The 22022-nt window shown below is 42.7% G+C and overlaps 1 protein-coding gene across 3 annotated transcripts in view; it reads right to left on the reverse strand.

Annotated features, from left to right (window-relative positions):
• The window catches only part of ddx3xa (DEAD-box helicase 3 X-linked a), a 63845-nt gene extending 50239 nt beyond the window's left edge, over positions 1–13606 (reverse strand). For 2 of the 3 annotated variants that reach the window (XM_072260452.1, XM_072260450.1), the window contains exons 1-2: positions 13270–13605; positions 1224–1284 (exon numbers count right to left, since the gene is read on the reverse strand). In XM_072260452.1, the coding sequence (XP_072116553.1) occupies positions 1224–1284; positions 13270–13314 (106 nt within the window). In that variant the 5' untranslated portion in view covers positions 13315–13605. Of the gene's footprint in view, positions 1–1223; positions 1285–13269 lie in introns of all 3 variants that reach the window. The other variant, XM_072260449.1, reaches the window with a different exon arrangement.
• Between the last annotated feature and the right edge of the window lie 8416 nt (positions 13607–22022).

Raw genomic sequence — 22022 nt, forward strand, 5'->3', positions numbered from 1 at the left:
TTCAGCCCATTATTCCGAGGTTCAAAGTAAAAATTATCACTGCATACATGTCACCACGTACAACCCTGAGACTCTTCTCCTACAGGCATACTCAACAAATCTGTAAACAGGATCAATGAAAGAGCATAGGCCAACAAACTATGCAAATATAAATAAACAACAGGAGAATGAAATAACAAGTCCTTAAAGTGAGATACTTGGTTGTGGGAACATCTCAGTGAATACCTGTAGTTATCCTTTTGTTCAAGGAGCTCAATGGTTAAGGTTTAACTGTTCCTGAACCCAGTGGTGCAAGCACTGAGGCTCCTGTATCTCTACCTGATGGCAGCAATGAAAAAGGATCTATGATGATGGATGCAGCTTTTTTACTGCAATGTTTCATGCAGATGTGCTCAATGGTTGGAAGGGTTTTACCCATGACATATGTACTGGACTGAATCCACAACCTTTGTAGGATTTTCTGTTCAAAGGCATTAGTGCTCCCATACCAGGCCATAATGCAACCAGTCAGCACACTTTCCACCTCACATCTATAGAAGCTTGTCAAGGTTCTTGATGACATGCTGACACTCTACGGACTCCTAATGGAAGCAGAGGTGCTGCTATGCTGCCTTTGCAATTACATTTATATGATGGGTCCAGCACAGGACCTCCAAGATTGTGACACCCAATTTACGGTTTTAAGAATTTAAAGTTACTGACCCTCTCCACTTGATTCTCCAATGAATACTGGCTCATGCACCTCTGGTTTCCCTCTCCTGAAGTCTACAATCAGTTCCTTGGTCTTGCCCAAAAGGTGACAGGTTGAGATTATGACACTATTTAGCCAAATTTTGAATCTCCCACCTGAATGCTGATTCATCATCACCTTTGATTCAGCCCACAGTGGTGTCATCAGCAAACCTGAATATTGAATATTCAACTTCAGTGCTATACTGACTCTGCAGCTGTGGCCTGCAATGATCAGCAGCACTGAACTGGCCCGCAGCCAATGCTCTGTGTTATTTGTTTACATTTTTGTTTGCATAATTTGTTCTGGCCCCCCCCCCCCCACAAAGTCCTTGTGTGTGTTTTTTTAAAAAATGGGTTTGTTTTGTGACTGCCTGCAAGACAAATTTCAAGGTTGCATACAGTATACACATTCTGAACTAGATAAATTATGCATTCATCTTTGTATAGCATGTGTAGCAAAAAAAAAAAGCTTCAATGGAGCTGCCACTTACTGCCTGCCCCTCCAGCACTTTGGGCATCACCTGAAGACGATGTCAAGTCTAGGCCAGCAAGCTGAAAAGTAAAATAGACATTTATCAGCTGAACTCAGTTATCACCATCTCAACAGCTAAGTGTTATAGACAAGGAACTGAAATCCTACATCTGAAGCAGTTTAATTGTATTGAACTTATAATGACACGGGATGCAAATGCTGAGACTTAAAAAGATGCTATGGGACATACCGAGACTATGGAGAGTAGCATGGTGGCACAGCATTCAGAGATACAGCACAGAATAAGCCCTTCACAACACTACCAGCAACCCCAATTTAGAAACAGAAAACCTACCGCACAATACAGGCCCTTCAGCCCACAAAGCTGTGCCAAACATGTACTTACTTTAGAAATTACCTAGGGTTACCCAAAGCCCTCTATTTTTCTAAGCGCCATGTACCTAACCAGAGATCTTTTAAAAGACCTTATAGTATCCACCTCCACCACTGTCACTGGCAGCCTGTTCCATGCACTCATCATTCAGTGCAAAAAAAAACTTACTCCTGACATCTCCTCTGTACCTACTTTTCCAAGCACCGTAAAAACTGTGTTAGCTATTTCAGCCCCGGGAACAAGCCTCTGACTATCCACATGATCAATGCCCCTCATCATCATATACACCTCTATCAGGTCTGTCACTCCAAGGAGAAAAGGCCAAGTTCACTCAACCTATAAGATGTACAAGATGATGAGCTGTAACATTACCTCTCTGCTCTTGAACTCTATCCCATGGTTGATGAAGGCCAATGCATCGTATGCCTTCTTAACCACACTGTCAGCCGGCGCAGCAGCTTTGACTGTCCTATGGACTCTGACCCCAAGATATCCCTGATCAACCACACTGCCAAGTCTTACCATTAATACTATATTCTATCATATTTGACCTACCAAAATGAACCACCTCACACTTATCTGGGTTGAAGTCCATCCGCCACTTCTCAGCCCAGTTTTGCATCCTATCAATGTCCTGCTGTAACCTCTGACAGCCCTCCCTCCACACCATCCACAACACCCCCAACCTTTGTGTCATCAGCAAACTTACTAACCCATCCCTCCACTTCTTCATCCAGGTCATTTATAAAAAATCACAAAGAGAAGGGGTTCCAGACCAGATCCCTGAGGCACACCACTGGTCACCTTCCACCATGGAGAATAAGTCTACAACCATTCTTTGCCTTCTATGGGCAAGCCAGTTCTGGATCCACAAAGCAAGGTCCCCTTGGATCCCATGCCTCCTTGCTTTCTGAATAGGCCTTGCATGGGGTACCTTATCAAATGCCTTGCTGAAATCCATATACACTACATCTACTGCTCTACCTTCAATGTGTTTAGTCATATCCTCAAAAAATTCAATCAGGCTCGTAAGGCACAACCTGCCTTTGACAAAGCCATGCTGACTATTCCTAATCATATTATGGCTCTCCAAAAGTTCATAAATCCTGCCTCTCAGCATCTCTTCCATCAACTTACCAACCACTAAGGTACGACTCACTAGTCTATAAATTACTGGGCTATCTCTACACCCTTTCTTGAATAAGGGAACAACAACTGCAATCCTCCAAACCTCCTGAACCTCTCCAGTCCTCATTAATGATGCAAAGTTCAATGCCAGAGGCTCAGCAATCTCCTCCCTCGCCTCCCACAGTAGCCTGGGGTACATCTCCTCTGGTCCTGGTGACCTATCTAACTGGAATGCTTTTCAAAAGCTCCAGCACATCCTCTTTCTTAATATCTACATGCTCAAGCTTTTCAGTCTGCTGTAAGTCATCCTTACAATCGCCAAGGTCCTTTTCTATAGTGAATACTGAAGCAAAATATTCATTAAGTACCTCTGCTATCTCCTCCGGTTCCATACACACACTTTTCCACAGTCACACTTTATTGGTCCTATTCTCTCACATCTTATCCTCTTGCTCTTCACATACTTGTAGAATGCCTTGGGGTTTTCTTTAATCCTGCTCGCCAAGGCCTGCTCATGGCCCCTTCTGGCTCTAATTTCATTCTGATGCTCCTTCCTGCAGGCCTTATAATCTTCTATCATTACCTAGGTTTTTTTTGAACCTTTTGTAAAAATTTTCTTTTCTTCTTGATTAGATTTTTCAACAGATTTTCACATTGGAACCTATGCAGAGTGCCACACAAATATCCCCTGAACATTTGCCACATTTCTGCCATACATTTCCCTGAGAACATCTGTTCCCAATTTATGTCTCCCAAATTCCTGCCTGATGGCCTCATATTTCCCCTTACTCCAATAATCGTTTTCCTAACTTGTCTGTTCCTATCTATCTCCAATGCTATGGTAAAGGAGATAGAATTGTGGACTTTTGCCACTGTACCATTGAGAGCATACTCAACTGCATCTCAGTGTGGTATAGCAATTGTCCTGTATCGGACCGCAAAACACTCCAACGTGTGGTGAAAACTGCCCAGCGGATTATTGGCACCCAATTGCCCACCATTGAGAACATCTACCATAAACGCTGCCTGGGCAGGGCAAAAAGCATTATCAGGGATGCATCTCACCCTAACCATGGACTTTTTACTCTCCTCCCATCCAGTAAGTGCTACAGGAGCCTCCGCTCCCGCACCAGTAGGCACAGGAAGAGCTTCCCTGAGGCTGTGACACTGCTGAACCTCTCATCACGGCGTTAAGCAGTATTGCATCTGTATTGTACTGTCTCAGTACTTTTATATTTGTCTGCTGTAGCACTTTTTTTTAAAATTCGCAGTTATTTTGTAAGTAACACTATTCTTTGCATTTCTGGTCAGATGCTAAATGCATTTCATTGGCTTTGTATCTGTACTTGGCACAATGACAATAAAGCTGAATCTGATCTAACCACTATCTCCAAAATGCTCTCCCACTGAGACCCGACACCTGACCAGGTTCATTTCCTAATACCAGATCAAGTACAGCCTCTCCTCTTGTAGGCTTATCTACATAGTGTCAGGAAACCTTCCTGATCACACCTAACAAACTCCGCCCCATCTAAATCCCTTGCTCCAGGGAGAAGCCAATTGATATTTGGGAAGTTAAGATCTCCCACCACGACAACCCTGTTATTATTACACCTTCCAAGAATCCATCCCCCTATCTGCTCCTTGCTGTCCCTATTACTATTGGGTGGTCTATAAAAGACACCCAGTAGAGTTATTGACCCCTTCCTGTTTCTAACTTCCACCCACAGAGACTCGGTAGACAATTCCCTCATGTCTTCTTTTTCTGCAGTCATGTCAGTCTCTGATCAGCAGTACTACGCCCTCCTTTTGCCTCCCTCCGTCCTTTCTGAAATATCTAAAGCCTAACCTAACCACAGGACAAGTTACAATGACTGATTTACCTACCCAGTGCACTTTTAGGTTGTGGGAGGAAACCCAGACATTCCACGGAAAAGACATACCGACTAATTAGAGGACACCGAGATTGAACTCCGAACTGCAATAGCACTGTGCTAACCATTACATTACCAAGAATGCAATACTGCATATGCTGCAGTTCCTTGTTAAAACTATTTATAGATGAACTTCACTTTACAAAAAAAAATTTGTTAGCTGGATAAAGTGGTCTTAAGACACAACAGAATTGGGCCATTTGGCCTATCCAATCTACTCCACTATTCAATCATGGGTGATTTATTTTCAGTCAACCCCATTCTGCTGCCTTTTCCTCACAACCACTGACACCCTTCCTAATCAACCTCCACTTTAAGCCACAACAGATGTATGTGGCAATAAATTCCAGTTTCACCCTCCCGGTGGCTAAAGAAATTCCTCATCTCTGTTCAAAAGGGACATCCTTCTCTATTCTGATCAGATAGTCTGGCCTTCAACTTTCCCACTGTTGGAAAAGCCCTCTGCATGTCCACTCTGCGTTTCATTATTCAGTAGGATTCAATGAGATCCCCCTCATTCTTCTAATCTCCAGCAAGTGCATGCCCAGAGACAAACATTTCTCAAATGTTAACCCTTTCATTCCTGGGATCATTGTCAGGAACCTCCTGTAAACCCTCAGTCAGCAAGTTTTCTTAGAGAAAGGGCCCAAAACTGCTCATAAAATGCAGTCTGACCAATGCCTTATAAAGCTGCAGCATTACGTCCTTGCTTTCTCAAAATGAATGTAATGCATTTATCTTCCCTACCACTGACTCAACCTACAAGTTATCCTTTAGGAAATCCTGCACAAGGACTCCCAAGTTTCTTTGCATTTTAATTGTGAATTTTCTATTTAGAAATTAGTCTACACCATTATTCCTTCCATGACCATATACTTCCTACACTGCTGCCCCATAGATCTAGGGACTTGAGAGGACTACTGCAAAAGATGCACCAGTTAGTAAGCTGGTCAAGAATCAACCATGGTTTTTTGGTCCGGCGCCAGACACTCAGAGAGATTTTGGGGGGGGGGGGGGGGGGGAGAGATGAGTGTCTGGCACTCAGCCGAGAGCTGTGGTCGGCGACTTGGGCCGGCTCCCCCACCAGACTTAGTCTGGTGAGGAGGGCGTGAGGACACCCAGGACTAGAAAAGACAAGACCTGACAAAGGGCAGATGAGCTCCTTGTGAGCCAACGGCCATCTTCCGTGGGAGAGATTAAAGTCTCACCACCTATCTATAAATCGCATGCTGTGCACCTAGTTAGAGACATGATGAACTTGGGCACTGCACCGTGTGCCTGGACCTGCCCAAGGCCTCCGCCTAAGAAAGGGCTGAGCTCAAAGAAGCGGCCGCGGCCGGACAGCACCCACTCACTGACTGACAAGAATCAAAGATGTGAAAAAGTTTCAGGCAATGGTTGACCTTAAGACATAGAAGCTGAATTAATACATCTGGCCCATTGAGTCTGCTTTGCCATGTAATCATGGCTTTTTTTTCCCCCTTCCTCCTCAACCCCATGGAATTATCTTTAGCCAAAAAGCAGCACCTCCTGCTTTAAGTTATGAAGTTTAGAAAATTTACCAGCATTGATTTAAAGTAAGCTTGTTCTCACCTTTTCTGTATTGGTGGTGCCCTAAGTGAAGCTTTTGCTCCCTTTCACACCATTTGCAAATTTAAGGCTCAGCTGCCAAACCCACAGGTGTTGGGGTCAGAAATTCACACCAGTGCATCACCCCCTGCTGCAGTAATTCGGACACAAAAACATTGAATATAAACTTAAATAATAACATCTGATCTACACACATGAACTACAGTGAACTTTGACTTCAGTTTCAAAGATCTACCTAAAATTTCTGAGCAACAGCCAAGTCGCCCAGACTAGGTGGCCTACACCCTAGGGTTCTGACAGAGGTAACTGAAGACAATATAGAGGCATTACTAATTATCTTTCAATTCTGGAATGGCTCTGGAGGACTAGAAATAACAAATGTCACTAATATACACATTACAAAGTTAATCTTTAATTTTTATAAGGGAGGCAATAAAAGATTATAGGCCAGTCAGCCCAACTTGAATGATTGATATGACATTAGAGTACATTATTAAGGATGAAATTGCAGAGCACTTGAAGGCACATGATAAAATAGGCCAAAGTTGGCATGGCTTCCTCAAGGGGAAATCCTTCTGAACGTTGAGGAAATAACAGGCAGTACAGACAATGGAGTCAGTGGATGTTATTTACTTGGATATTCAGAAAGTCTTGACAAGCAATCACATGAGACTGCTAAACAAAATTAAAGACAGCGGTACTACAGGAAAAATACTAGCATGGACAGAACATCAGCTGACTGGTAGGAGACAAAGAGTGAGAATAAAACGGCAGTTTCTGCTTGGCTGCCATTGACCTGGAGGAGTCAGTTTTGATCTGCTACTCTTCACATGCTAGTGACCTGGATGATGGAATCAATAGCTTTGTGGCCAAGAGTCCAGACTAGAGATAGTGTTGAGGGAGTCTACAGAAATACTTGACAGATTAGGGGAATGGGCAAGGAGTCAGATGAATGCAGTGCAGGGTATTGTCATGCACTTTGTTAGCAGGAATAAAGAGGTAAACTAATTTCTAAACAGGAAGAAAACTGAAAAAAAAGGTACAAAGAAAATTGAGAGTTCTTGTGCAGGATTCCCTAAAGGTTAACTTGTAGGTTGAGTCACTGGTAAATAAGGCAAATGCATTGTTAGTATTCACATCCTCTCAAAATGAATACAAAAGCAAAGATGTAATGCTGAAGTTTTACAAGACATGGGTCAAACTGCATTTTATAGGCAGTTTTGGCCCCATTACCCAAGAAAGGATGTGCTGTTATTGGAGAGGAGGCTCACGAGAATGATCCCAGGAACAGAAGGGTAATGTATGAGGAATATTTGGGCATGCGCTCACTGGAGATAAAAATGAGGATCTCACTGAAGCCTACTGAATATTGAAAAACCTGGATAGAGTGGAAAGAGAGAGGGCATTTTCAATAGTTGGACAGTCTAGGGCCAAATCCTGCTAGAATAAAAAGATGTCCCTTCAGATCAGAGCCAAGGGGGAAATTGAGAGTGTGGTGAAACTGGAATTTAATGCCACAGATATCTGTTGAGGTCAGGTCAGGAGGTATACTTAAAACTGAAAATCAATATGTTCTTAATTAGTAAGGCTGTCAAAGATTGCAGGGAAAAGGCAGAACAGGGCTGACAGAAAATAAATCTGGCCTGATTGAATGGCAGAGCAGACTTGATGGGCCAAAAAGCCTAACTCTGCTTCTGTGATTATGATCACTTTACCCAGTTAACAAATTTGATTGTAAAATGAAGCTCATCTATAAATGAAATAGTGATGTAACAAGGAACTGCAGGACATGCAGGCCTCTTCAAAATATCCCAAAGCATTTTTATATTCCTTATTCTGCTATGCAAAATAATCAATAAAATTTTTAAGAAAAACTGTCTCTTTCCCACTTTCAGAGCAAAACCATGAAAAAAGATTGTTTTCCACTCACTTTATTAAAAGGGCAAAAAGTATAATGCTGTGGGTAGAATGATTGAATTGTAATGGAAAAACTTCTCTTAATTGCCCTCACTGTACTCATTTAACATTCAAAACCACACAATCCTTTACAAATCTGTGGCTTTCCTGAAAACAATACTTCGCAAATTTGTCAAAATATAGGGTCATTGACATTCACAGCATATTTGGCACTAGACTTTGTCTTGCCAAAGCTATACTGGTAGAATGGAAAAAGAAAAATACTACTAAGAACTTGGGTAAATCTTGGTCAGCTGTTTGACCTATGTTTTACTTGACCAATGGAATGCCACTGTAATTTGTCTCACATGGCAAGTACAGGCGCACAAACACATTAGGATTTAGAAACAATTGAATAACTTCAAAACTAACATGGATTCAAGCCATCAATTAAGGTAATGGACCAAAATCTCAGTGATGGGAATAGAACTGAATGGAGTTAGCAGTAATCATTACAGATTGAACCAAATTGCCCATGTTGAGGTTACAGTATTATTTAGTACCAAATATACAGACTTTTCAAATGGGAGGGGGGGGGGAGAGAAGAGGGAGGGTGGTCTACATTAAGCCTCAAATACAGTGAACAAATCCTAAATTAACCAATAATCACCGTCTCAGCATCACAGATTTCAAGACTCAAATATTCTCCATACCCCTACCTCCTCTGGCCTGCCCCATAACCGCTTCTCCATGAAAGATAGTTAAACACATACTAGTCATTTCTTAAACAGCTTACCACATACCCATTTCAAGATCACAACATTGTTATTTATCTCAATATTTGAGCATATTCTATTTACCTTATATGAAAAAGCAGCATGACAAGATTTACTTTGCTATTCTTGTACAGTGAAGTTCCTTTATGGAAATCACTACACTGTCCAATGTTTAAATACTGGTTTTCCAAAGACTAAGAGTTGACCTGTACTCCTGGAGGTCAAATTTGCAACTCCCAGAAAAAATCAATTTTGCCAATATAAATATTGACCCAAGTATTAATCCACATTTGCATTTACTGGCACTTTTCCTGCTTCTCTCACCACACCATCCCAATCTCCCAAATACCACCAGCCACCCTCAATGCATACTTGTCACCCTCTGATAGCATGGCATTAAGGATTTCTTTCCTCCCACTCCAAAACACTCAAACCAAGTATCATGTTGCTTTTAATCACATTTTTATGACAACATTCTTAAGACAATGGCTTATTTTCTCATTATCCTACTGACTAATGACAGGCTAAGCAGAAAAGATTCTCAAGACTTCTACAGATGCACTACAGAAAACATCCCAGTGGATTGCATTGCAGCATTTAATGACAACTGCGCTGCTAATGACAACTGCGCAGCGCTGTAAGCACTGCTCAGTCACCACATCTTTCCATTCACTCCATCTGCAGCATGCACATTACAAAGGCTAACGTTTCAAAGATGACCAAAAGATTGAAGGCAAGTATGGCTTCTTCAACACCCATTGGGTTAGGTTACAATTGGAGAACTGGATGCAGATTTGCTTGCACTGCATTACAGAAGAATTGAAGGCCTTGAAAGTGCAAAAGAGTTTCACCAGAGTGTTGCACAGATTAATGACATTGCACAAAATTGGATTGGTTCTTCTGCAGCACAGGCTGAGGGAAGACCAGAGAAGTGTAAACTTATAAAAGGGATAAATATGGTAGTTCTTCCTCTTCTCCCCACAACCCCTGGGTGGATATGCCAAATACCAAAAGGCATAACTTTAAAAGATGAAATGGCAAAATTTGAGATTCGAGAGGATCAAAGATACATCTTCTAGGTTACATTTTTACTAACCCATCTTTGAGAAATTTACTATATTGAAGTATACTTCACATTTACAAATTAAATTTCGTTAGTTGACCGAAGTGTGCAGTCAATATAAAAACGTGGCCCAACATCCTAGTGCTATATCATAAATAACCACAACCATCAGCTAGCCCATGGTGGTAAATATTTAAATATTTATTGCCCTAAAGTTAAAATTTGTAATGTTTCCAGTTCTCACCTTTGTTTCTAATGCACTCAAGATCGACAGTCCTGGTAACAGTATCCCAGTGGTTAGCAGCACATTGCTTTACAGTGCCAGCAATCACCAAAGAGGGCTGAAATTCCACTGCTTTATAACCCCGCCCCATGACTGCACGGGCTTCCTCTGGAGTTCTAGTTGCTAACGTTGGCACCAGAAGTAGGTGACACTTGTAGACTGATCAGCCCAATCCCGCTTATTTGACTTGATGCAAACTACGTATTTCACTGTTTTGATGTACATGTGATAAAGTTAAATACAACTATTACTTCAAAGCTCAAGTTATCCATTTTAAATCTATATTTCAAAATTAGTCCCATTTTAATAATCTGTATTTCCTCAGTTTACTCTGATCCCATCATTCCCAGTCTACATTCCAATTCTTCATATTCTAATCTGGTTCTCTCATTTCCTTCACATAGCCTACAATAAACTCACTTGAACGAGCTTAACTTTAATGTAACTTTTAAAAACACAGGTTTAAACCATATTTGATCCTGGGGATCCTCTGGCAACTTTCCACTTAAAATATCTTTGAAAGACTGATTAGTGAATTATCAACATCCTCTCAATCTATTTGCCTATCCAGACGTGTAAACAACTTCTGCCTGACTATGACCAACATGTGGTCACCAGAAGCTGCACTGTCACAATGCTTTAGAAATGTTTCTTGAAATTAGCAGTAATGTTTCATGCTTCAAATTAAATTTTAACAATTCAATTACTAACAAGATAAACGATCAGTTTGCTTATGAAGTTTGATTTCCAAGTTATTGGCCAACACGTCTTGCTTTGCTTGAACTTTAAAAGGGCAATGTGCCAAATTTGACATTAAAGTATGCAACTTTCTTCACCTAAGCAAAATGCCTTTCAATTTAGTGAAATTTTAATTAACTGGCCTTAAGACTTGATACATCCAAAATGATGAAAAAACAAGTTAACAATCTGAACTTCCGCGAAGTTCAAAAAAGGTGTATATGCTTATGGTAAAGGCATTTTTGATTGAAGATTTCATTTGAAAAGAGCAGCTTGGAAAAGCTCTTCGATGACCTGAAGAGGGCGTCACTTCAGTCGTTACGCTGGAAGGGAGCCTGCACAAGCCTATGACGAAATACAAACAAATCCAACCCACGACTGTTGAAAAGAGGAGCCAGCGACATAATAGAAATACTGTTCCTGACTTAAAGTGCCCTCCTGACAGTGATCCTCGTGTATTTTCAGTCAACGTTTTACGATAAAATCGTCATTGCTGAATCTCATCAGCGGCGAACAGCAGCATTTGAAAAAACTCAGTGCAAAACAAAATCAGTCGTCACTAAGCTGTCGTTTCTGGCATCGTGGGCCTCCGATTCAATAAAAAATGACCGCAAAACGACAAAAAATGGCATCGCACGTTCGTTACGTTAACAGGAAACTTAAACCTTTGTGACGAGCCTTCCCCGCCCTTCTAACAATTGCCCGTCAGTCTCCAGCACGTATACGCTCTGATTTCGTCAGAAATTAATCACACATAACTCCATTTTAATATCTCACTTTACCCCCCCCCCACCTACCAAGCCGGCACTCTACATATACTCTTTCAAAAAGAAAAGGCTATTATCTCGACACCGAAAACAGTCGGGCAACCTTTTTTGGAACGGAACTTCGCAAAAATTCTGTTGTGGCCGCAGGGATAGATGTCTCATGCTTCAGCTAATAACATGCTGCGCCAGACACAATGATGGCGCAGTTTCTTAGCGCACGGACTTCAGTAAACAAGAACAGTACTCGATTCAGCCACAATTGGCTTTGAAATAATGCATTTCGCTTATTTAAAGTTAATAGCTTGGCAATTGATCGGTGTTTTAAAAATATCTGGTTATAAATATTAAGTGATTTAATTCGAAAAGGCCACATTGACACATTTACTATAGGGTGATGTTAAACGATCAAGCAAATTTTAAGTTTTAAGAACTCCCAGCCACTGTAACTGTAACAATCACCTCAATAGAATCGGAAGTTTATCCAGAGGTGGTAAGGCTCTCATGAGTATGTGTAATACAAGAAAGTTATGTAATCATTCAAACAATTGGCAATTAAGGGAGAACACGAGTTTAAGCCTAAAACCGAAAAATCTTGTATTTTAGATCAGAATATGAGAGAAAGTCAGATGTCTGGTTTGAAAACAACCAATCTGATAGAACTCTTTAACCAAAACAAGTATTCATCCTTCCGTATTCCTTTGCTGTCCATTTTTTAAAATCCAAGTGCTCAGCTCTGAGTGAAGGAGGTTGTTTAGGAAACGTAGCGGCCTGCGTCAAGCCGAGAGGAGAGCTTTAAATGAAGGGTTTTACAACATGCTCCACGTCAGTATTTAATCTGTTACTGAAGCTGGTGGAAGGAATGGCTGGCAACTCACCACAAAGGCCGCCATTACGGGATTTAGTGGTAAGTTTTCCTCCACAAGGAAGTCCAATTCGCATCTCTTCACTCCCCCAATAGAGTAGCGAAATTTTATTCGGAAATGTACGACACCCCCTCTGGTTACAGTTCAACTGGATTAAAAATAAAGCTCTTGACTGCTTTCTCCCCCCCACCCCCGAACGCGAACCATCCCCCACCCCTCGGCAGCGAGACGAGGCCGAAACAAAGGCCCGGACCAGAGGATCGCTCGCCTCCGCCGCATTTCGCAGCTGGCGGGGTAGAGAAACGGGGAAATGAGCCCGGTCACCCACCGGTAACAAAGCCCACTTTAAAAAAAACAACCACCACTTAAAGGACTCCTCCCCATGGCAGCGCGGGGCGGCTCCGACAGAGACAAAAGCCGCCATTGTCGGCCGACTTCCCGCAGCCGGCCAGGCCGGGAGGGGAGGGGGTGCGAGGAGACGAGGGAGGGAAGGAGGAAGGGAAGGGAAGGGAGTGAGGCGACAGGGACACCCGCTCCCTCCCTCCCCAGCCCACCGCCACCTGCCAAGCCGATACCATTCAACACCGTACTACCGGAGCAAAAGGCACACAAGTGAGGCTGACGGCGACTTACCTGCTGATCTAGATCCAGTACATTGCCGATGGCCACATGACTCATAACTAAAAAAAAGTGAGAACAAAATCTTGACCAGAAAAAAAAACAAAGTTATTTTCCCCTGTCCGGGACGTGAAACAAGGGAGGGAAAAAAAGGGTTATTGGAAATATTCCTCAGCGGGTTTACGGCTCGCCGATGCAGAAGAGAAGGATGTGTATGTGTGAAAACCGGAGAGGGGAAGAGGCAACCGCGCTGTTCCGGGAGGTTTCACTGCGCCCGCCGACTCCACTCCGCCGCTGCCGCTGCCGCACTCGTCCCTTCGTCTCTCGTAATCAGCAACCGGCGCATAGACCGCCGGGAAACGGCACCGCGCACGTGACGCCGCCCTCGGCCAATCGGCGGCCCGACGTCCATGTCGCGCGCTGCGGCTCTCATTAAAAGAACGGGCGCCTTCTCGCGAGAGCTGCTGCTGGAGGTGCTGAGGTCCCGCCTCCCCTGCACCTCAAGTTTCACTTGTTTGCCTTCTCCCAGCGTTACTTATGTCATGTCTCTGCTGATTACCAGCGGCAACATTCATTTTGCCTCGAAGTTCATTCTAAAGGCCACAGAGTCCTCCCGTGCATCCACAAGCCTTGGAAATTATAAATTTCAAGGTGAAATAATACAAAAATATATAGATTAGCCTGGCATTGGCACCCAGAAATAGTATAATTCTTAAACGATTCAAGTACAAAAATGTAATTTTGATGTCAACATTCACAGGCTCCTATTCCTCCTTACCTACTTAATTTGATTTCATTTCTTTAAAGATAACTATATCCATTCCAATTCCTTACTGAATTAACATGTCACTGTTAATGATTAAAGATTAGCTTTATTTGTCACATGTACATCGAAACATACAGTGAAATGCGCTGATACTTCTTGACGCAAACGACTCGTTTCACTAAGTTTCGATCTAAATGTTTAATCGATTGACTGGTTAATCTACATATTTTTTGATTATATCACCGTGAAATTTATGGAAATTGAGTTATATTGAGAGGGATTTTTTTTAAAGCAGAAAATACACTTTGTTGTGGCGAGAGGAACATAATTGCTCTGGGTGACCCTTAATCAGAACGAGGTAAAATTAGATGTTACAGCTTTTTGAATCGCAGAGAAAGGAAAAAGGTAGTTGGGAGAAAACAATGGACAATGAACGCACATGATGTTGTTGCTACATGCCAGCGGATGGTCAAGACTTGATGTCTATAGAAGAAATGAATTAGGATGAGAGAGAAAGGAAAATCAAACGTGAGGTACAAAACATTGGAGACGATGGAAAATAAATAAAAGAGAGATGTAGACGCTTTACGGAAAATAAATGAAAGAGTAAGGTGGAAATTGGAAAGCAAAAAAATACTGCAAGTGCTGGAAATTTGTAACAAAATAAGAAAATTCTGCTTGTGTTCAGCAGCAGCATCTGTGTAGGAAAAAAACAGGGCTAATCTTTTGGGCTGATGACCTATAACTAGAACAGGAAAATGAGAACACAACTCTGTTTGTTGCAGATAAGGGGTAAGATGGGAATAACAAAGGGGCTATCTACATGGCACAAATATTAGTAATGCCATCCAAGAGAAGATGCCGAATACCATTTAACTGCAACATCACAGAAGAGTATAAACAGAGGGAATAAACAAGAAAAGTGGATAGAGAAAAACAACCAATATGAGAAGTAACACAGCAATTGCTGGAGAGAAGGCGACTGCGATATTCAGCAGATCAGATGATGTCTGTGGAGAGAGCTAAACTGTTGATGTTACAGGTGGATAACCTTCTCATGGGATTAGCTAGTTTAGATACAAACTGGAAAGACTTGTTACCTGAATTTTTTGAATTCATTTTTGAGTTCTGTTGGCAGTAGCATGCCCAGGGGAAGATGAGATACTGTTCCAATAACAATCTGAAATTACACTCAATCCGCACTGATGAACAGGCCCAATCACGTGCTTGCCTGTTAGTGGAAAATGGAATTAAACAGTTTAACTCTGAGGCTTATTCTGGCAAAAGATTACAAGCAAAGATGAGTACCATCCTCATCAATTTGGCCAATCCATGGCCCTTGATTGGGTTCTATTCTGCATGAACTAAGTTGCAGGGTGACCGTCAGGAAGGGAAAAGGCAGCTTGTGCAGAGTACCCCTGTGGCTGTTCCCCTCAAAAATAAGTATACCACTTTGGATACTGTTGGGGGGGAAGTCCCAGCAACCATGTCTCTGGCACTGAGTCTGGCTCTGTGGTTCAGGAGGGGGGGTGAAGAAGAGGAGCAAAGTAGTGATAGGGGATTCCATAATTAGAGGAACAGAAAGCAAATTCGGTGGATGCGAAAGAGACACCCGGATAGTATGTTGCCTCCAGGTACCAGGGTCAGAGATGTCTCGAATCGGGTCCATAGCATTCTAAAGGCGGAGGGTGAACACACAGATGCCAGGGTACATATTGGTATCAATGACATAGGTAGGAAAAGGGAGGAGGTCCAGAAGAGAAAAATATAGGGAGTTAGACAGAAAGCTGAACAGCATGCTCCAGAATATGATGATTTGGTAGATGGATGCATGGCTGAGGAATTGGTACAGGGGGCAGGTTTTCAGATTTCTGGATCATTGGGACCTCTTTTGGGGAAGTTGTGATCTGTATCAAAAGGACAATTACACTTGAACCCCGTTTACTAGAGCTGTTGGAGAGTGTTTAATCTATTGGGAACCAGAGTGATACAGCTGAGGATGGGGCAGTTGGTGTACAACTATAAGCAGTGATACTGTGAGGAAGGACAGGCAGATGACAGGACAAAATTGCAGTCAGTGGAATGAGGGCCAAAATCAAAAAGAGTAACGAATACAGGACTGAATGTGTTATATTTGAATGCACACAGAATATGGAATAAGGTAGATGATCTCGTAATGCAGTTCAAGATTGGGAAGTGTGAATTTATGGGCAATTTACGAATAGAAGAGGAGCGTCCCACTCCCTCCAGATGAACCGGACCTGGTGACATCGAGATTCATCGTCACCGAGGAGGACGACAGAAGGGCCTTCCTGAAGATAAATCCAAGGAAGGTGGCGGGCCCAGATGGCATCCCGGGACGGGTTCTCCGGGCCTGTGCAAACGAGCTAGCTGGAGTGTTTGCTGACATCTTCAGCTGCTCCTTGCTTCAGTCTAAGATCCCCTCGTGTTTTAAGAAGGCAACGATAATCCCGGTGCCGAAGAAAAGCAAGATGACATGCCTGAATGACTATCGACCTGTGGCTCTGACATCAATTGCTATGAAGTGCTTCAAGCGATTGGTTATGGCACACATCAACCACAGCCTACCGGTCAACCTCAACGCTTTGCAATTCGCCTACCAGAGCAACAGGTCAACGGCAGATGCCATCTCTCCGGCCCTGCATTCCTCCTTAGAACACCTGGAGAATAAAGACGCATACGTAAGGCTCCTTTTCATTGATTACAGCTCTGCCTTTAATACCATCATTCCAAATAAGCTGATTCCTAAGCTCCGGAACCTGAGCCTTAGCACTCAGATCTGCAGCTGGATCTTCAACTTCCTCACAGACAGGACCCAGGCTGTAAAAATAGGGGACAAGCTCTCCTCTACAATCACTCTGAGCACCAGTGCCCCACAAGGCTGTGTACTCAGTCTCCTGCTATACTGAGTTTGAGTATAGAGAGGAAATTAAGAACCTGGTGGCATGGTGCGAAGGCAATAACCTATCCCTCAACGTCAGCAAGACAAAGGAATTGGTTGTTGACTTCAGAAGGAGTAGCGGACCGCACGATCCCATTTACATTGGTGGTGCGCAAGTGGAACAGGTCAAAAGCTTTAAGTTCCTTGGGGTCTTTATCACAAATGACCTGACTTGGTCCAACCAAGCAGAGTCCACTGCCAAGAAGGCCCACCAGCTCCTTTACTTCCTGAGAAAGCTAAAAAAATTTGGCCTGTCCCCTAAAACCCTCACTAATTTTTATAGATGCACCATAGAAAGCATTCTTCTAGGGTGCATCACAACCTGGTATGGAAGTTGTCCTGTCCACGACCAGAAGAAGCTGCAGAAGATCGTGAACACAGCCCAGCACATCACACAAACCAATCTTCCGTCCTTGGACTCACTTTACACCGCACGCTGTCGGAGCAGTGCTGCCAGGATAATCAAGGACACGACCCACCCAGCCAACACACTTTTCGTCCCTCTTCCCTCCGGGAGAAGGCTCAGGAGCTTGAAGACTCGTACGGCCAGATTTGGGAACAGCTTCTTCAGACGTCCCACCCTGCAAAAACTCATTTCAGGGAGGTAGCACCATCAATTTGCGGAGAGGTGGGATGTCTGCAATAGAGTAGCTCCTTAGCAGCTGGCCAGCTAGTTTAAATAACGTTAGCTATGCTAATGAACGAATGACACCTGTTAATCTCACCTCAGCATATCTTTTACAGTCCTAACCCACCATGGGCAATAGAAAAGTCACTGTTGCAAACAGTGCAGCGAGCAACACTGTCATTATTTTGACCCCTATTAGGCAGGGGTACACTTTAGTGTAGTCTGGGGTGACATACATTTTATATTTTCTTTGGAACACTCTGCCATGGCGCGCTCTCTCTCTCTCGTGGTCGCTCGCACGCTCTCAAGCGCACTCGCTTGTTTTCTCTCTCGCTCACACTTGCGCTCTCACTTGCTTTCTCGCTCACTCTCTCTCGCTTGCTTGCTCTCGCTCTCTCTCGTGGTCTCTCTTGCTTTCTCTCGCTCACTCTCAAAAAAATTGATTTCCATGATATTGTATATAATTTGCAGGCATCAGGGAGCCACTATTAATATGCGGGAGAATCTCGGAACTTCCGGGAGAGGTGGGATGTCTGTTCTTTCCAACTGTGATAAGACTGCTGAACGGATACTGACCCGGATCTGGGCCGTATCCTCTAAATATCCGGACCTGCATCTTGATTTTTTTGCACTACCTTACTTCCCATTTTTCTATTTTCTATTTATGATTTATAATTTAAAATTTTAATATTTACTAATTTTAACTATTTTTAATATTTAATATTTGTAATCCAGGGAGTGTGAAGCGCAGATTCAAATATCGCTGTGATGATTGTACATTCTAGTACTAATTGCTTGGCGACAATAAAGTATAAAAGTATCTCTGAGTCTTGGCTGAAAGAGGGTCATAGTTGGGAGATTAATGTCCAATCATTGTATTGAAAGGACAGGCAGGTGGGCAGAGGGAGTGGGCGGCTCTGTTGGTAAAAAATGAAATCAAATCCCAAGAAGGAAGTGGCACAGGATCAGAAAATGTAGAATCCTTGCCGGTAGAGCTAATAAACTGCAAGGGTAAAAAGACCCTGATGGGAGTTATGCAGGCCTCCAAACCATAGCCAGGATGTTGGTTACAAATTAAAATGAGAGACAGAAAACACAGGTAAAAAGGCAATGTTGTGATAGTCATGGGGATTTCAATATGCAGGTAGATTAAGAAAATCAGATTGGTGCTGGATCCAAAGATTAGTGGCAAGGTAGAGGATTGGGAAGCTTTTAAAAACCAACAGAAGGCAACTGAAAAAAGCCATAAGAGAAAAGATAAAATATTACGGTAAGATAGCCAATAATATAAAAGAAGATACAAAAAGTTTTCTTTTTCAAATATATAAAAAGAGATACGAGAGTGGATATTAAACTGCTGGAAAATTACACTGATAAGGTAGTAATAGGGAACAAGGAAATGGCGGATGAACTTAATAAGTAGTTTGTATCAGTGGTTACTGTGGAAGCCACAGGCAGAATGCTAGAAATGTGAGAGTGTCAGGGGCAGAAGTGAGTGTCATTGCTATTATTAAGGAGAAGGTGCTTGGGAAACTGAAAAGTATGAAGGTAGATAAGTCATCTAGACCAGGTGGACTACACCCCAAATCTCTGAAAGAGGTAGCTGAAGAGACTGTGGAGGCATGAGTGATGATATTTTAAGATTCACTAGATTCTGGAATGATTCCTGAGGAATGGAAAATTGCAAATGTCATTCCACTCTTTAAGGAGGGAGTGAGGAGGAAGAAAGGAAATTATAAGCTAATTAGCCTGACTTCAGTGGTTGGAAAGATGATGGAGTCTATTATTAAGGATTTCAGGGCACTTGAAGGTACATGATAAAATAGGCCAAAGTTGGCATGGATTCCTTAAGCAGAAATCTTGCCTGACAAATCTGTAGGAATACCTCGAGGAAATAACAGGCAGGATAGACAAAGGAGAGTCAGTGGATTTTGGATTTGGATTTTCAGAAGGTCTTTAAAAACATGCTGTACTTGAGGCTTAACAAGATTAAGAGCCCATGATATTACAACAAAGGAACTAGCATGGATAAAAGATTGGCTGAGTGGCAGGAGGCAAAGAGTGGGAATCAAGGAGGTCTTTTCTGGTTGGCTGCCAGGTGACTAGTGGTGTGCTGCAGCGGTTGATGTTGGGAACCGCTTCATTTCATGTTAATAACTTAGATGAAGGAATTGATGGCTTTGTAACAAGTTTGCGTACAAAACAAAGATAGGTGAAGGGGCAGGTAGTGTTGAGGAAGCAGGAGGTCTGCAAAAGGACTTGGGGAACGAACAAAGAAGTGCCTGATGGAATATAGTGCAGGGAAGTGCATAGTCATGCACTTGTGCAGAAGGAATAAAGGTGTGAACCATTTTCAAAATGGGGAGACAATTCAAAAATTAGAGGTGCACTGGGGCTTGGGAGTCCTCATGCAGGATTCCCTAAAGGTTAACTTTCAGGTGAAGGCAAATGCAATGTTCACATTCACTTCCAGAGGACTAGAATAGAAAAGCAAGGATATAACTCTGAGGCTTTATAAGACATTGATCAGACTACACTTGGAGTATTGTAAGCAGTTTTGGGCCCCTTATCTAAGATACGATGTGCTGGCATTGGAGAGTGTCCCAAGAAAGATCCTGGGAATGAATGAGGAGCATTTGATAGCTCTGGGCCTGGTTTAGAAGAAAGAGGGGGGAATCTCATTGAAGCCCATTGAATATTGAAAGGGCTAGACAGAATGGACGTTGAGAGGTTGATTCCTATAGTAGGGGAGTCTAGGACAAGAGGGCACAGCATCAAAATTGAGACACATCCATTTAGAACAGATGATGAAAAATTTCTTTAGCCAGAGGGCGATGAATCTGTGGAATTCATTTCCAGACACAGCTGTGCAGGCCAAGCCATTGGCCATATTTAAGACAGGGGTTGATAGGTTCTTGATTAATCAGGGTTTCAAATGTTACGGGGAGAAGGCAGGAGAATGGGGTTAAGAGGGTTAATAAATCAGCCATGATGAAATGGCAGAGCAGACTCATTGGACCAAATAGCCTAATTCTGCTCCTATGTCTTATGGACTGTAGCCAAATATATGTGGAACTCATACTTTAAGGTCATAGGGTTGTACAGCACTTGCCTATAACGAGCTGTTATTCTACCTACCTGGACTGTAACCCTCCAAGCCCCTCATATCCATGTATATATCCAAACTTCTCTTAAATATTCCAATTGAACCCACATCCACCACTTCTGCTGGCAGCTCATTCCACATGCAACACTCTTTGAGTGCAGTAGTCTCTCTTCGGTTCCCCTTAAATATTTCACCTTTCACCCTTAATCTATGACCTCTAGTTGTAGTCTCACCCAAACTCAGTGGAATAAATCTGCTTGCATTTACCCTGTCTATACCCTGAGTAATTTTGTATATCTCTATCAAATCTCCCCTCATTCTCCTATGGTCGAGGGTACACTGTATATTCAACCTTTCCCTTAACTCGGGTCCTCTAGTCCCAGCAACATCCTTCAATATGCTTTCAATCTAATTGATATCTTTCCTGAGGAAGGTTACTAGTACCACACACAAAACTCCAAATCTGGCTTCACTAACATCTTACAGAACTTCAACATGACATTCCAACTCCTGAACTCAGTACTCTAATTTCAGGAAGTCAATATGCCAGAAGCTCTCTCATCTACCTTATCTACCTGTGATACCACTTTCCAGGAATTACAGATCTATATTCCCATTTCCACTTGTTTTTCATGATTTCCCCATGAAAATAGAGGGCTAAATCATAGGGTCAAGGCCTTCACCACTATAGGAAATAATGGGCTAAATCATGAGATCTCATGATTTCCCCACCTTGGGAAATAGTGGTCTAAAGAAAACTGTCAACATTGAGCGACTCCCAGATAAGTAAATTGCTGGCATTTGTCCAACCATGGGACTGAGCCAGCGAAGCTGGCAGCTCAGTGATATGTAGTTAGGAGGGAGAAACCCTCTAGATCGCCAACATTGACTCCACACAGCACGAAATCTCATGGCATCAGGGAAACACGAGAAGGAAACTTCCTGCTGATTACCATTGACTATCTTCTCTCAATCATGAAGTCATTGCTTCTCTATATTAAATCAGGCTTGGATGAAGCACTGAAAGTAGAAACATTCCAGCTGCAGTACTTCAATATTTGTTATGAAGCACCACCGCAGAATAAACTCACTTCATCCTGAAGGTAAAGTTGCCAGACTCATTAGCATGTAAAGGGTAAGCCAACCTGTTTGTTAAACTACTTGATATGATCCACACCAACCCAGCCTAGGTAGGTGTGTCTGTGCAAGGTGGTGTCAGTGGAAGAGGCCACCACTTAGTCCTCCACACAAAGGACCTTTCCCAGCACTGCAGGCATTTTAGTTAGACAAACTCAAAACTTCTGAC

Source organism: Mobula birostris, chromosome 6 (genome assembly GCF_030028105.1).
Source record: "Mobula birostris isolate sMobBir1 chromosome 6, sMobBir1.hap1, whole genome shotgun sequence".
Classification (NCBI taxonomy): Eukaryota; Metazoa; Chordata; class Chondrichthyes; order Myliobatiformes; family Myliobatidae; genus Mobula; species Mobula birostris.